Source organism: Spinacia oleracea, chromosome 4 (assembly GCF_020520425.1).
Source record: "Spinacia oleracea cultivar Varoflay chromosome 4, BTI_SOV_V1, whole genome shotgun sequence".
In the NCBI taxonomy this organism is placed as follows: domain Eukaryota; kingdom Viridiplantae; phylum Streptophyta; class Magnoliopsida; order Caryophyllales; family Amaranthaceae; genus Spinacia; species Spinacia oleracea.
Window position 1 is genome coordinate 40,053,081 of NC_079490.1, and position 16,527 is coordinate 40,069,607.

General features: G+C 38.0%; 1 protein-coding gene across 1 annotated transcript; it reads left to right on the forward strand.

The window, feature by feature from the left end:
- Nucleotides 1–666: 666 nt before the first annotated feature.
- On the forward strand, nt 667–2,734 carry LOC110793601 (2-(3-amino-3-carboxypropyl)histidine synthase subunit 1). Its single transcript, XM_021998490.2, has one exon. The coding sequence runs from the start codon at nt 1,051–1,053 to the stop codon at nt 2,446–2,448; it is 1,398 nt and encodes a 465-aa protein (XP_021854182.1). The 5' UTR covers nt 667–1,050; the 3' UTR covers nt 2,449–2,734.
- The last annotated feature ends 13,793 nt before the right edge of the window (nt 2,735–16,527 follow it).

The following is a 16,527-nucleotide window of genomic DNA, read 5'->3' on the forward strand; positions in this document are numbered from 1 at the left end:
ATATAAATAACGTTTATAAATTTACGGGGATTACAAATGGATATCGACTACTCGGGTTATATTAGATCTGCTAAACATAATATATTGTTACATATGTACACTTCCGAGGAAAACCATTAAATTATACTCTTACACCCAATCATTACAAGATTTCATTTTCTTATTTTCCACCCCAAACTCCAAATAGGAACATCATTTAGGAATGGAGGGAGTACTTGTTATCAATATTTGGTGTATTTAGGTTGTCTCCGGCAAAGTACGTGGTGTGGTGGTTGGAGGTGTCGGCAATGTTAATTAAGATATATTTGTGGTAGTATCAAATTAGGTTCTGAATAGTTTCCTAATCACATAGAATTACCTAAACTTAGAGTTAGAGTTTCCATATGTAGATCTTATGATTTCATGTACTATGTATTTACGTGATGAATAATATCGAAGGCAAGCAATTATGTTTAATAGTTCTTGACATTGTAACGGAAACAAAACTCAATGCGGAGGATGATATCATGCCGGCACATAACTTTTCTGATTTTTCAAAGTAAGCAACATGTGGTACACCAATACCAAATTTTTGTAACTGTTATCCAGTTTGTTATACGGAGTAACTTTTAATATATTTTAATTAACTTTTATATTTATAATATGGTTTTTTATTTTCTAAATAAATACATTATTTATTGTCTTTTGTAATTTCCACCGCTACTATTGTCAAACACTCGTATTATCAACCGCTACTTTAACAGCTAATTTCTACACTCTACTTATTGACCGCTAGCCGCTACTCAACTGGTAAAAGCTATCCGCTACCGATAGTTTTGCAAACAAACCCAAAGTAAAAAATAGGGGTAAATCCTAAAAAGGAAAGAACTCAAGAGATAATCCTCAAACATTAGCTTAACTCGTGAATAGTTGCTAGTAAATGTAAAAGTCAAATGGTTAGAATATTGTTAACTATGCCTGACTTCGGTGTGGTTTGTGTCTGCGGAAACGGCTGCAAACTTATAACGGTCCGCTGCTGCAAACGCGAAAAAGTAAACCTAAGAACCCAAAATGGAGAAAAACACTGAAATGCCGGCTCCGGAAAACACCGCACCACCTCCAACTACCATCACAACCACCCAACAAACCACCACAAAATCCCAACCAAAACGGTTCATTCGCAACCAAATCCCATCCTCAATCCTCAACAACCCTTCCCTAAACGCCGCAATATCTCTCCTCCCACCCAATTACAACTTCGAAGTCCACAAATCCGTCCACCGAATCCTTTCTCTCTCCTCCCCTTCTCCACGCGTCGCCCTCCAGCTCCCTGAAGGTCTTCTCATGTACTCCCTCTCTCTGTCCGACATCTTCCGTACCTTCGCCTCCGCTTCTGACGTCTTCGTCCTCGCCGACGTTACTTACGGCGCTTGCTGCGTGGACGACCTCTCCGCTGCTGCCCTTGGCGCGGATCTTCTCATTCATTACGGCCATAGCTGCCTTGTTCCGGTGGATAATACGGTAATCCCTTGTTTGTATGTATTTGTTGAGATTGGGATTGACGTATCGAAGCTTGTGAAAACAATTGAAACCAATGATTTGGGGAGTAGGAGTTTGGCTGTTGCGGGAACAATTCAATTTTCCGGGGCGATTCGGGGTGCGAAGATTGAGCTTGAGAGATTAGGGTTTAGGGTTTTGGTACCCCAGGCGAAACCATTATCGGCTGGGGAGGTTTTGGGGTGTACTGCACCTAGGGTTTCTAAGAAGGATTTTGGGGGTATTGTTGATGATGAGGGGGAGGATTTGGTGATTGTGTTTGTTGCCGATGGGAGGTTTCATTTAGAGGCGTTTATGATTGCGAATCCCGAGGTTAAGGCGTTCAGATATGATCCGTATTTGGGGAGGTTGTTCTTGGAGGAGTATGATCATAAGGGGATGAAGAGTTCGAGGATGAAGGCAGTTTTGAAAGCGAGAGAGGCTAAGAGTTGGGGAGTTGTGTTGGGGACGCTCGGAAGGCAAGGGAACCCAAAGAGTCTTGAAAGGTTGGAGAGAAAGATGGAGGAGAAAGGGATGTCATGGACGGTTGTGTTAATGTCGGAAATATCACCTACTAGGATTGCTTTGTTTGAGGATTCAATTGATGCTTGGATTCAAATTGCTTGTCCCCGACTATCAATTGATTGGGGAGAGGCTTTCCATAGGCCTTTGTTGAATCCTTTTGAAGCTGAAATTGCTCTTGGTTTGATACGTGGTTGGTGGGAGAGAGATAATAGTGATGTTGGTGTTGATTGTGGGAGGAATTCGGGGAGTTGTGGTTGTGATAATGAAGCTAACAAAGGTGGAGTTGATTACCCTATGGATTACTATGCTCAAGATGGTGGAGAATGGAATTCAAGTTACACCAAGGGGAAAAATCGCCCTTCTAGAAGAAATCTTCGATCAAATGTGGCTGATGGAAGGGTCTCCTAACTTGTTCCGATTATATACCACATGCATTTGTCTCATGGTTTTGCAGCCTCTACCAATCGTCCTTGAAGAAGAAGGCTAAGGAATTTTGCAGTCCAGGTGGAATAGCCAACATGACTTGTAATACTCTTTTCTCTTGTCTTTCTTCATTTATTACTGCACCCTGGATCACCTTGTTCTTAACTGATTTAATGTAAGATCCTAGTTTACAAGGAGTGAGGTTGTAGTGATTTCCGCTAACTTTTTTTCCCTTTATATACGAGTGATTTATATGATGTTCACAAGCAAAGCTAATTATTAACTCTGTGATTGAAGCACAAAAGTCAAAAAATAAATATATTTTGTACTCCTGCAAAGGATAGCTAGTAGCTTTTTGGGATGAATGGAATTACCACAATAACCGTAGATGACCTGCGTGTTGATATATTTAGTAACCTAACTTCTTTATTTATAAAGAATCAAGGATTTGAGGAAGGTAGGGAAGGAAGGGAAAGAATGGAGAGAGAGAGAGGATGGTATACAGTGAGATGGATTTTGGGAATGGGTGATGGATTTTGGTGAAGCAAAGGGCAAAAAATTTAAATAGAGGAGAAGGAGAGGGAGAGAATGCCAACGGACAAACAAAAGCTTATGAAGAAACAATTGACTGGAACTTTAAATATACCAAATAGAAGTAGGTTTCTAAAACTTTGTGAGATTTTGTACTGGTTTTGTCACGCGATTATGTACATTGCTTTCCCTTGCAAACTTGTAATCTTCATGTGAAGTCAAGGGAAGGATTGATATCCTAGGTTAGCTTGATAGTCTTTCTGAAAAACTGATACCTACTTCAAAGGAGAAATTTATAAGATGAGGAACAGAAAAGAAGGATTTGTCCAAAGTAAACTGAAACAACAATCTACAGGCTCACATGTACCAAACTGATGGAGTGATGAAATGTCATACATAGTAATTCATGATGAATGTAGAAGGTGTGCTAGTAGAAGCATTGGAGGGTAGCATTAAAAGTTTATGGAATTTACCAGACAACTATGCATGTTAAGGTTCTGGTTTGTTTAGTTGGCAGAAAATTATCTGATACGGAATATTTCCCTATAGTGTTATAGTTTGTGTTGCCCTGCATAAATTTCATAGAAACATTTAAAGCATAGTGTCTTTCTTAAGTCGCGCTTTACATGAGGCAATCTTTTCAATTGAATATTTTTGAAGGGACCTGTTGCCCGCATTGGTTTGAGGTGATGAATTGTAGATGTTGGGTGTTAAAAGGAAGTTTTTTCCTTATTTATTCAAAGGAGATAGTAAAGCCAATGAATTAAATGAATGATAGGATGAAAGTTGAAACTTCTGTCGCACTCGATAAGTTAAAGAATAGCGGAGGAGTAGTATGGTATATGGACTGGAAGAGCTACTTGAATGAGCGAAAACATATTTTCAGTGGGAACAGATGTAACCAACTTACTCATGGCTTAAATTGGTGAATTTTTTTTTATTGAACTTTGGAAACAATGTGGAGGATTGCCTCTGATAGCATGTGATCATTTTCAGAAGGCTAGTGGAAAATGGTTGATTATTGATGTGGCCCCAAAATGTACTTGTGGTCCATTGACATGAATTAGCTACCGGGTTTTGGACCTAGCAGATATACAAATCTGGTTTTGTTGGAGGTGAATAAAAAAATCATCTAAACAAAAATTGGATTGGTATTTAAGACTAGTAAGAGCTTAAAATCCCATCACCTTGTCTCTGTGTTATCATATGAGGGATAATAAGTTCACATAAGTTTAGAGAATGTCTTGTAGATTTGAATAGTTTTAAAAAGTCCGGATAAGGTCCTCCTAGTTCAGATCAGTACAGTAAAAATAATCCAAGAAGGCCTACTTTGTTCACATTTGGGTAGGTAAGTTTAGATAAGTTTAAATAAGGTCTATCAAGTTCAGTTTAAGATGTGCGTAACCTGTAAGGGGTTTTCCGGTGAAAAGACACGGCCGGAACTGATAGAGTTCATGTTCTGGTTTCACTGTTTCAGAATCTTGTTTTTCAGGAAAATTTGCATAATTTTAAGTCCAAAATAAATTTTTCCATATTCATGTCACGATGTCGTATATCTGACACCGGTATTGGTGATAATGTTAAGAGTTCCACTTATAGAGCAACGTAATCTTTGCTGCTACTCGTGTGCATGATTGGTGATCTAGCGATTAGTCACTGATTGGCGTGGAATATCATAGGGATTTTCCCTGCTTCGTTAGCTGGCCAAGGTATGTTCAAACTTTCATTTAATTTTAAGCGTGTGATGGCAACTGATGTTCTAGACACTTAGGGTGAACAGCTATAAGGGAAAATGGGCTGGACAAGAAGATTGCTATTGGTCAAATTTTGTGTTGTCAAAATAGCAAAATTGCCCTCACCTTGTGTAGCTGTCTCTGGGCAGATGCAGTATCGGGTGGACTAAATCTGAACTTATAGGTGGGTAGTCGATAGAGATGTTAAACTAGGTAGGGAACCACCAAAGGTCCTGATCCGGCCTTATAATTACTGGGTCAGGTCCGGACCACTTTGTTAAATAAGATGGGGCCTACTCGGGTTTACCATACATCATATATGTGAAATATAGGTTGATTCACTCGTTAAAGCTATTTTGTCTTTTGTTTCTTCTAGGTGTAATATATTATATATCAGCATGGTCTGAGGCTAACTCTTTTGTGTGGATGTGTTGCTTGGTTGTATCTGTGAATACTAAATTTTCCGGGCTGATAAACAAGCAGATGAATAGGTATAAATGTTTAATGGACTGTTTCTGTCATAGAAGATATACTTGAACCGTGACAATACATGGAGAGTTGGTGAATTATAGAGTACGGAGTAGTAAATACTAAATAGTTGGATGATAAACTTGCATGTGGGTTATCAACGTGTTTTTCCATTTTAGAGTGAGACATAACATGATCCACTGCAGTTTTACTCTTCCCTTTCCTTGGGTTAATTTACATACTTGTATACAAGTCTACGGTCTATTAGTTTGAGTGATGGACTTTCATGGGGGATGTGTATGGCTGGTAAAACCGACCATACAATTTACATGTATTTTAACAATTCTGTACTCCGGTCTGTAGTAGTCTGCAGTTGAGAACAGTTGTACATTCTGATTCTTTAGGTGATCCCTTGGTTAATTTTGTGTACCTTGTTCATACACATTTACTTGATGAACAAAACAGCAATAGTGTACTTTCTGCCCACTTTCACAAATTTACTTTATTCAATGTTGATCCTCTGGTCTAGCAAAGTTGTCCTGTTATATACTCCTAGTGCAGTAGAGAGTATAAGATGTTTTTGTTTTATAGAGAGTAGTCCGTAGTTGCTAAAGGTAGAGTTAGTAAATGGGTGGTTCAGTTGGTTCGAGTCAATCATAGGTGCTTATGGTTGGGATGTTCTGTATTCTGTAATCTGGGATTAAGTTGGGGAGATTCGAATATCGGCATATCTAAGCTAATGAGATCTACTTGTACTATTATTAGTAGAAGCAGATGATGGAGATAAGCCGTGGACATAGTGGTCCGTACCTTATTAAATCACTGTCAATTTATCTACTGTATGTCGTAATCTTGGACCATGATGTCAATCAAGCTCTTTCTGACAGAGATGGACCTTATATTCTCATCCATTCAAATTGAATATACGGAATACTACTACCATCATTGTCATTATTTGTTCACCTCAAATACGCCCGTATTTTCTACTCCTTTTTTGTAGCGTGTTCTATTCACCTGTGTTTCACAAATCAGAAAATCGAGCTCTCACTGTGAGTTGGGCATAGAAGGGAATGAATAATGATAATCGGTAGCAGTAGTTTTGTGAGGGCATGTAAGACATCTTTGTCATAGAATGAAAACGACTGTGCAACATTCATTTTAAGTGTAAAGTGTATGTATCACTAATCCTAATTCTAATCCTAAATCAATTAGGGCAAAGGATAAAAAGGTAAAGCCGTGTGGTACTGTTTTGTCAGGTTTTAAGGCAGTGCCCACTTAATAATATTAATAAAATTATTAATAATATTATTAATAAAAATTAAAGGAAGATACCCAAAAGCCACAATAATAAGGGCCTAGTAGCCAGTAGTAGGGTAGACTTTGGTATTTTCACAAGATATTATCTAAGATTTGAGGGTCCATATTTTCTTACACACTTTCTTTCTCCATCTCATTAATTAATACTCCCTCCGTTTTGAAATGTTTCGGACGTCTGCCCATTTTACAACAATCAAGATAAATGATTGGAATGTAGAAAATAGGGGTGTAAATGAGCCGAGCCGGTCAATAAACTACTCGTGCTCGGGCTCGTTTAAAACTCGTTCATGTTCGTTCATTTACTAAGCGAGCCGAGCTTGAACAACTTTTGAAGCTCGCTTAATAAACGAGCTTGAACATGAACATATGTATGCTCGTTCATTTAAGTTCATGAACAACTTGTTCATTTATGTTCATGAACAACTCGTTCATTTATGTTCGTGAACAAGTTCGTCTAGTTATGTTATGTATCATATTTTACCATATATACATTTTTCAAATATAAATAAAAATCATGTTTTTGACTTTTGGAATCTATAATAGAACAAAAATATTTTGAAATAAAATTTTAATTGCTAAATTATTGCTCTTTGACTCTTTCTAAATTATTAGTTTGTTTATCAAATAAAGTAATGTATACTTTAATCTTTATTATTAGATATAATTATAATTTGTTAGATTTTCATGTGGTTATACTCTAAAGCTCGTTTAAGAAAGCTCGTTTATAAACTCGGCTCGATTAATAAACGAGCCGTTCACGAACAGTTCGCGAACACAAAATATTTTAAACGAACCGAGCTTGAACAAATTTTTGAGCTCGGTTAAAAGCCCGGGCTCGGGCTCGAGCTCGCATAAGTTAAATGAACATGAACATGAACAGGGTAAAGCTCGGCTCGGCTCGGCTCATTTAAACCCCTAGTAGAAAATAAGTATGGAAAAAAGTAGAATGTAGTTAAAAAAAAAAAGTTGAGTTAAGTGATGTAAAAAAGAAGAATAAAAAAATAGGTTAAGTGAAAAGTTATGAGCAAAAATAGAATATAAAAATAGATTGAGTGAAATGTTGTAATTTTAAGTAAAGTGGGAAAAAGAATGGTGTGAATGCATTAAATATGGTGGGTCATTTATCCAGAAATAGAATAAACTAGAGTGTCTTTATAATTTAAAATGCCTATTTATGAAAACCGTCCACATTATTTCGAAACGGATGAAGTACAACTATACGGGTAAATTATGTGTTTTTACGAAAGAAAATAAAACAATTTTTTAGTTGTTTTCCTCTTCAGAAAAAAAAAATACGATTCTCCGTAATAATTATACTTGAAATTATAATTATCTGATTTGATAAAATTGAGTTGTATTACAGTATAATATTTTATTCCGAGCTGTAAATTGGTTATTCCGATTTTGATTACTAATGTAAATTTGATCAAACTTGATAATTAAGTTGAGTAAAATTATAACAAATTTATATATAGCTCGCCTTGAATTTGACCTAAGTTGACTCAAAATAGAACCAAAAATGTATCAACCGGAATTCAACTTCGATTTAAGTAACATATCAAACTTGATTTGGATGACACGTTGGTCATCTCTATAAAAACTAACTCGTAATTGATAATTCCGCCCAAAAAGGAATTATATCTAAGATTATAAACTCGAATTCAACATGGTTAAATGATTATTATTTTCATTTTTCAAATGTAATACCATACATTAACGAGCTATTTTCAAACTCCAATATACTTAATTTAGATAAATGCAGACTTAAGTGAACGCCTAATCACCTAAACAAGACCCCAATTTTAATTGTAATTGTAATTGTAATTGTAATTGTAATTGTAATTGTAATTGATTATAGATAAAACTAAAAAAGTGTCTCCTATGTTGCGGAAAATGATCTTGTATCTTTTTTCCAGGTGCTCTCTCTTTCTATTTATGTGTCTTTTAAGGTGTAATTTCTTTTCTTTAGCAGCAGGGCAGGAACAGTGGTCCTAAATCATGTAATTGTATAGAAAGGCAACCTTTGAACTTTGAGACATTCTCTGTCGGGGGAAGCAAGCACCATCACTCCATCCTAACTGTTTAAGCATGCTTCCTTGGGGACACAAACCTTCCTTAACCTACCATTTTTTTTTGGCACTTACTCTATTCATCAATCATAATCATATTACTTAACTATAACATTATTATTATTATTATTATTATTATTATTATTATTATTGTTATTGTTATTATTATTATAAATCAAATGGTAACAAAGTCAAACATTTTACAAATGATTAGTGGGCAGCCGAGATACAATCTGGCCCCCACTCCTCTAGCTATAGCAAAACCTATCTTGGTGAAAATATGAGCAGCAGCACGAGTCTCAATGTCTTGTGTCCTAGAAAACTTCTGTATCCGCTTCAACAACGCAACAACATCCTTATCCAACTCACCCAAAGAAGAGAAAGAGAACGGAAGAAAGCCATATAACCAATGGCCCTGCAACGTGCTTCGTACTTGGCCCGCTTCCGAATAGCCGCATCAGTCACAACCCGGCCTGGGGCAAAGCCAGACAATCCAGACTGTGTCAAAGGAGAAGATGTTAGGTTATGATACATATGACAATTCATAAATCATGCGGAAAAACCATAAACCCAGGAAAACATATTATTTACACATAATCATTTAGCATAGATTAGATGCATACTCTTTGTTGCGTGCCTTCCCTAGCTGCGCCCGAACCGAACAAGAACAAGTCTTTAGGACTCCAAGTGTCGTCCCTCCGTAGATAGTCCACAGCACGTCCGGATCCGCCTTAAGATTGACCAACTAGAATCGCCCTTAAGGTACTATTATTTTCGGCACTTTATAGGCAAATGTGTGACTGAATTTTTTCTCTCAAAAACTCACTTTGAATACTTTGAAACTTGTGTTATAAATTGTGAGCCCTAGCCTCATATTTATAGCGGTATGGAAAGGGAATCGAAATCCTATTCAGATACAAATTAATTAAACCTAGAATCCTACAAGAACTCTAATTTAATTAATTTATCAAATAGAATTAGGAATTTAATCATTAACCGAACTCTGCATGTTTTAGGAAACGTGCACGAACACAAACACTTGCACACACACGCACGGCAGCCACGATGGGCCCCATGCGTGCGCGCGAGCAGCAGCCCACGCAGCGCCCGCGCGCGCTGCGCGCTGCGCGTGCTGTGCGCGCTGTGCGCGCTGCGCAGCCTGCTGGGCCTGGCGTGGCTGTTTGTGCGGCGCGCTTGGCTTGCTGGGCGATGGCCTGGCTTCGTGCTGGGCCTCGTCCGGCAGGCCTCGTCCGATGCTTATTCGTACGATGCGCTTCCGATTAAATTTTCCGATTCCGGAATTCATTTCCGATACGAACAATATTTAATATTTCCGATTCCGGAATTAATTTCCGTTTCGAACAAATATTTAATATTTCCGTTTCCGGAATTATTTTCCGATTCCGGTAATATTTCCGATTCTGACAATATTTCCGTTTCCGGCAATATTTCCGATTCTGGCAATATTTCCATTTCCGATAATATTTTCCGACACGTACCATGTTTCCGTTTCCGGCAACATCTACGACTTGGATAATATTTATATTTCCGATACGATCCATATTTCCGTTTCCGGCAATATCATCGTTTCCGGAGTATTCATTCCTTGCCTGTGACGATCTTAGCTCCCACTGAAACCAAGATCCGTCGGTTCCGAATATTCATAGATGGAGTATTTAATGCTATTAAATACTTGATCCGTTTACGTACTATTTGTGTGACCCTACGGGTTCAGTCAAGAGTAAGCTGTGGATTAATATCATTAATTCCACTTGAACTGAAGCGGCCTCTAGCTAGGCATTCAGCTCACTTGATCTCACTGAATTATTAACTTGTTAATTAATACTGAACCGCATTTATTAGACTTAACATAGAATGCATACTTGGACCAAGGGCATTATTTCCTTCAGTCTCCCACTTGTCCTTAGGGACAAGTGTGCATTTCCTAATTCCTTTGTCGCTCGATGCTTGCTCTTGAACATAAGGTAAGAGTTGTCATCCTTATTATGTCCAGAGGTGTTCCTCGGTTTCAGAGTTCAACTGATCAAATAAACAGATAATCATAGCCTATGATTCATCCGAGCACGGCCATGCATTTCACAGTTTCTAGCTCTCCGAGTGGCCTTGTACAACTTTTAAGCATCTCATCCCGATTTATGGGAGGACAATCCCAATCTTGCGATCTTGAGATTAGACTTCGTTTGATAGGTGATTACCTGAGCGTTGCCTTTATAGCCTCCTTTTACGGTGCGACGGTTGGTCAACGTCAAAGCAACCAGTTCTCAAACAAGTAATCTTCAAATCACTCAGGTATTGAGGATTTAGTGTCTAATAATTTAATGAAATTTACTTATGACAGACTTTCATCTCTTACAGTAAAGTTTCATAGGTCTCGTCCGATACTAGTCTTCCCAAAGTAAGTATCTATGCAAATGATTATGACATTGCCATGTCCACATAGTTCAAGAAACAGAACTACTAGTCATCTTGCATTCTAATCGTCTAACGTTTTCTATGCGTCCAATTTTATAGAAAACTCCGATTAGGGACCATTTTCAACCTTTGACATTCAAGTTCACTTGATAGACATTTCTTAGTCACAAGACTGGTCCTGACAGTCTATCTTGAATATATCGTCAAATTGAAGGGACTCATCATTTAATAAACCACAAATTAAATGGAAAAATGAATTCTTTTCATTTATTGTGAATGATTAACCGATAATGTTTTACAAAGATTTAAACTCTAAAACTTTAAAACATTAAACAGAGACATCAAAGCCATTCTCCAATATGCTTGATTCCCATAGCTGCAGTGTGCGAGTTGTGCTTCGCCTGCGGCAGAGGTTTAGTTAATGGATCTGATATGTTGTCATCAGTTCCAATTTTGCTTATCTCGACTTCTTTTCTTTCAACGAACTCTCGTAGAAGGTGAAATCTACGAAGTACATGCTTGACTCTCTGGTGGTGTCTAGGCTCTTTTGCCTGTGCAATAGCTCCGTTATTATCACAATACAGGGCTATTGGTCCTTTAATGGAGGGGACTACACCAAGTTCTCCTATGAACTTCCTTAGCCATATAGCTTCCTTTGCTGCTTCATGTGCAGCAATGTACTCCGCTTCAGTTGTAGAATCCGCAATGGTGCTTTGCTTAGCACTTTTCCAGCTTACTGCTCCTCCGTTGAGGCAGAAGACAAACCCAGACTGTGATCTGAAATCATCTTTGTCGGTTTGGAAACTTGCGTCCGTATAGCCTTTAACAATTAATTCATCATCTCCACCATAGACCAGGAAGTCATCTTTGCGCCTTTTCAGGTACTTCAGAATATTCTTGGCAGCAGTCCAATGCGCCTCTCCTGGGTCTGACTGGTATCTGCTCGTAGCACTGAGTGCGTACGCAACATCCGGGCGTGTACATATCATAGCATACATTATTGAACCAATCAATGATGCATATGGAATCCCATTCATTCGTCTACGCTCATCAAGTGTTTTTGGGCACTGAGTCTTGCTTAGAGTCATTCCATGAGACATGGGTAGGTAGCCTCGCTTGGAGTCCGCCATCTTGAACCTATCAAGCACCTTATTGATATAAGTGCTTTGACTAAGTCCAATCATCTTTTTAGATCTATCTCTGTAAATCTTGATGCCCAATATGTACTGTGCTTCTCCTAGATCCTTCATCGAAAAACATTTCCCAAGCCAAATCTTGACGGAGTTCAACATAGGAATGTCATTTCCGATAAGCAATATGTCGTCGACATATAATACTAGGAAAGCAATTTTGCTCCCACTGACCTTCTTGTATACACAAGATTCGTCCGCGTTCTTGATGAAACCAAAGTCACTGACTGCTTCATCAAAACGTATATTCCAGCTCCTGGATGCCTGCTTCAATCCGTAGATTGACTTCTTTAGCTTGCATACCTTTTTAGCATTCTTTGGATCCTCAAAACCTTCAGGCTGTGTCATAAACACAGTTTCTGTTAAAACGCCATTTAAGAAAGCAGTTTTGACATCCATCTGCCATATTTCGTAATCGTAATATGCAGCGATTGCTAACATTATTCGAATAGACTTTAGCATTGCAACTGGTGAAAAGGTTTCATCGTAATCCACACCGTGGACTTGCCTGTAACCTTTTGCAACCAATCTAGCTTTGAAAACTTCAAGTTTCCCATCCTTGTCCTTTTTCAGTTTGAAAACCCATTTGCTTCCAATGGCTTGGTAGCCATCTGGCAAATCGACCAAATCCCATACTTGGTTTTCAGACATGGAGTCTAATTCAGATTGCATGGCTTCTTGCCATTGCTTGGAGCTAGGGCTCGTCATAGCTTGCTTGTAAGTCGCAGGTTCATCACTTTCAAGTAATAGAACGTCATAGCTCTCGTTCGTCAAAATACCTAAGTACCTTTCCGGTTGAGATCTATATCTTTGCGATCTACGCGGGGTAACATTTCTAGATTGACCATGATTCTCACCAGATTCTTCTAAAGATCTCTGAGTTTCATCCTGAATGTCATCTTGAGCATTCTCTAGAGTTTGTTGTTCGACTCGAATTTCTTCGAGGTCTACTTTTCTCCCACTTGTCATTTTGGAAATGTGATCCTTCTCCAAAAAGACACCATCTCGAGCAACAAACACTTTGTTCTCAGATGTATTGTAGAAGTAATACCCCTTTGTTTCCTTTGGATAGCCCACAAGGATACATTTGTCAGATTTTGGATGAAGTTTGTCTGAAATTAATCGTTTGACGTATACTTCACATCCCCAAATCTTAAGAAAAGACACATTTGGAGGCTTTCCAAACCATAATTCGTATGGAGTCTTTTCGACAGCTTTAGACGGAGCTCTATTTATAGTGAGTGCAGCTGTATTTAGTGCATGTCCCCAAAATTCTAATGGAAGTTCGGCCTGACCCATCATTGACCTGACCATGTCTAGCAAGGTTCTGTTCCTCCGTTCTGACACACCGTTCCATTGTGGTGTTCCAGGAGGAGTCAATTCTGATAGAATTCCACATTCTTTCAGATGGTCATCAAATTCATAGCTCAGATATTCACCGCCTCTATCAGACCGCAGTGCCTTAATCTTCTTGCCTAATTGATTCTCTACTTCACTCTGAAATTCCTTGAATTTGTCAAAGGATTCAGACTTATGCTTCATTAGGTAGACATAACCATACCTGCTGAAGTCATCAGTGAAAGTGATAAAGTAGCTGAAACCACCTCTAGCATTTGTACTCATTGGTCCACATACATCTGTATGGATTAAACCCAATAGTTCATTTGCTCTTTCTCCAACTTTAGAGAAAGGTTGCTTTGTCATTTTGCCAAGTAAACATGATTCGCATTTACCATAATCCTCTAAGTCAAATGGTTCTAGAATTCCTTCTCTTTGAAGTCTTTCTAAGCGTTTCAAGTTTATATGGCCTAATCGACAATGCCACAGATAGGTGAGATCTGAATCATCCTTTTTGGCCTTTTTGGTATTTATGTTATATACTTGTTTGTCGTGATCTAATAAATAAAGTCCATTGACTAATCTAGCAGATCCATAAAACATCTCTTTAAAATAAAACGAACAACTATTGTCTTTTATTATAAAGGAAAATCCCTTAGCATCTAAGCAAGAAACTGAAATGATGTTTTTAGTAAGACTTGGAACATGGAAACATTCTTCCAGTTCCAAAACTAGCCCGGAGGGCAACGACAAATAGTAAGTTCCTACAGCTAATGCAGCAATCCGTGCTCCATTTCCCACTCGTAGGTCGACTTCACCCTTGCTTAACTTTCTACTTCTTCTTAGTCCCTGTGGATTGGAACATAAGTGTGAGCCACAACCTGTATCTAATACCCAAGAAGTTGAATTAGCAAGTATACAGTCTATAACGAAAATACCTGAAGATGGAACGACTGTTCCGTTCTTCTGATCTTCCTTTAGCTTCAAGCAATCTCTCTTCCAATGCCCCTTCTTCTTGCAGTAGAAGCATTCGGATTCAGAAGTGGGTTGACTGACCTTTCTCTTTGCAGATTTGGCGCCAGTTTGCTTAGTTGGGCTGGCTTTGTTGCCACCTTTCTTAGCATTCCTCTTCTTTCCAGATTTCTTGAACTTGCCCCCACGCACCATAAGCACATCCTGCTTATCACTTTTGAGCGTCTTTTTAGCGGTCTTCAGCATACCGTGAAGCTCAGTGAGCGTTTTGTCCAGACTATTCATACTGTAGTTCAGTTTGAACTGATCATACCCGCTATGAAGAGAATGGAGGATGGTGTCTATAGCCATTTCCTGAGAAAATTGCTGATCCAGCCGACTCATATTCTCAATGAGTCCAATCATTTTGAGAACATGTGGACTTACGGGCTCGCCTTTCTTAAGCTTGGTCTCAAGAATTTGCCTATGAGTCTCGAATCTTTCGACTCGAGCCAGATCTTGGAACATGTTCTTAAACTCACTAATGATTGTGAAAGCATCTGAGTTGATGAACGTTTTCTGCAGATCCGCACTCATGGTGGCGAGCATTAGACATTTCACATCCTTGTTGGCATCAATCCAACGATTGAGGGCTGCCTGAGTGACCCCGTCGCCTGCAGCTTCGGGCATCGCCTCATCTAGGACATACTCCTTTTCTTCCTGCATAAGAACTATTTGCAAGTTCCTTTGCCAGTCAAGGAAGTTTTTCCCGTTCAACTTCTCCTTTTCGAGAATTGATCGAATGTTGAATGAATTGTTGTTTGCCATATTAAAAACTACAATTGAAAAGAATAAACAAATAAATAACCATTCACAGTTTCTCTTAATAAACTTAAATTCTAGCATACATGCATAATTCAATGTTTATTAAGCATTTTATTCAATTTATGTGTTCCGGCAGGTGTGAATAAAATGATTCCAAGATCCTAAAATCATTGAAGAATTAAGCACAGTTTGTCGACTTAATCCTAAAACATCTTAGGTAAGCAAAAGCCTTTTGCTAATAGTCTAGAAACTATTCTTGGTTGATAGGTACGTCTAAGAACTTATTAGGTAAACCTATCGATTTTGCCACGACATAAAAGGACTCCTTACTTATATCGTTGAGTTTCACCAAAACTAACATGTACTCACAATTATTTGTGTACCTTGCCCCTTTAGGACCAATAAGTAACACCTCGCTGAGCGAAAACTATTACTAGATTGATGTAAAGGATATCCAAGCAAGTGTATATTTTGGCATGGCACCTTTTAACTCAATTTTTAAGTTTGGAACTTAAGGCTCTTACTATGTTGGTTAGATTTTAAGTGAACTAAAATCCTTAATCATGCAACATAATCAAGCCGTAATCTCATGCATTTTAAGACATATTTAAAGCAATAAATAACTTAAAACATGCATAAGATATTTGTGATCTAGTATGGCCCGACTTCATCTTGAAGCTTTGACTTCAAAGTCCGTCTTGAAAATCTCCGTGGGAGGCACCATTTTCTTCAAATAGGATAAGCTATAACTAATTACAACTATTTGATGGTTCGCAGACCATATTTGAATTGAAAAATAACTTTGGTACTTTAGACCAATTACATTCAAATTAATGGTACGCAGACCATATTTTCTATCCTATTTGGGCCATACTAGTCACTTCATAACCTGCAAAACAGTACATATATAATATATACCATTCACCCATTCATTATCATGAATGGCCCACGTAGCTGGTTAGTAAAACACATTATGCATCACGTAAACATTTGCAGCAATTAATCAAGGGCACCAATAATCTACCAATTATTCAGTCCTTATTAATTCTAATCAAGTTGTTTTAACCTTAAGGATTTGTAGACCTAATCAAGAGTTTATGACTAAAAAGCGCTCCCACTTAAACCAATAAATTCATATGCTTTACCAATTTTAAACATAAAAATGTATTTCTAGTCCAACCGGAAACATACAAATTTAATTAAAATTTA

What these genes read in the sequence shown, in the direction of transcription:
- LOC110793601 (XM_021998490.2), top strand. Translation starts at nt 1,051, where the DNA reads ATGGAGAAAAACACTGAAATGCCGGCTCCGGAAAACACCGCACCACCT.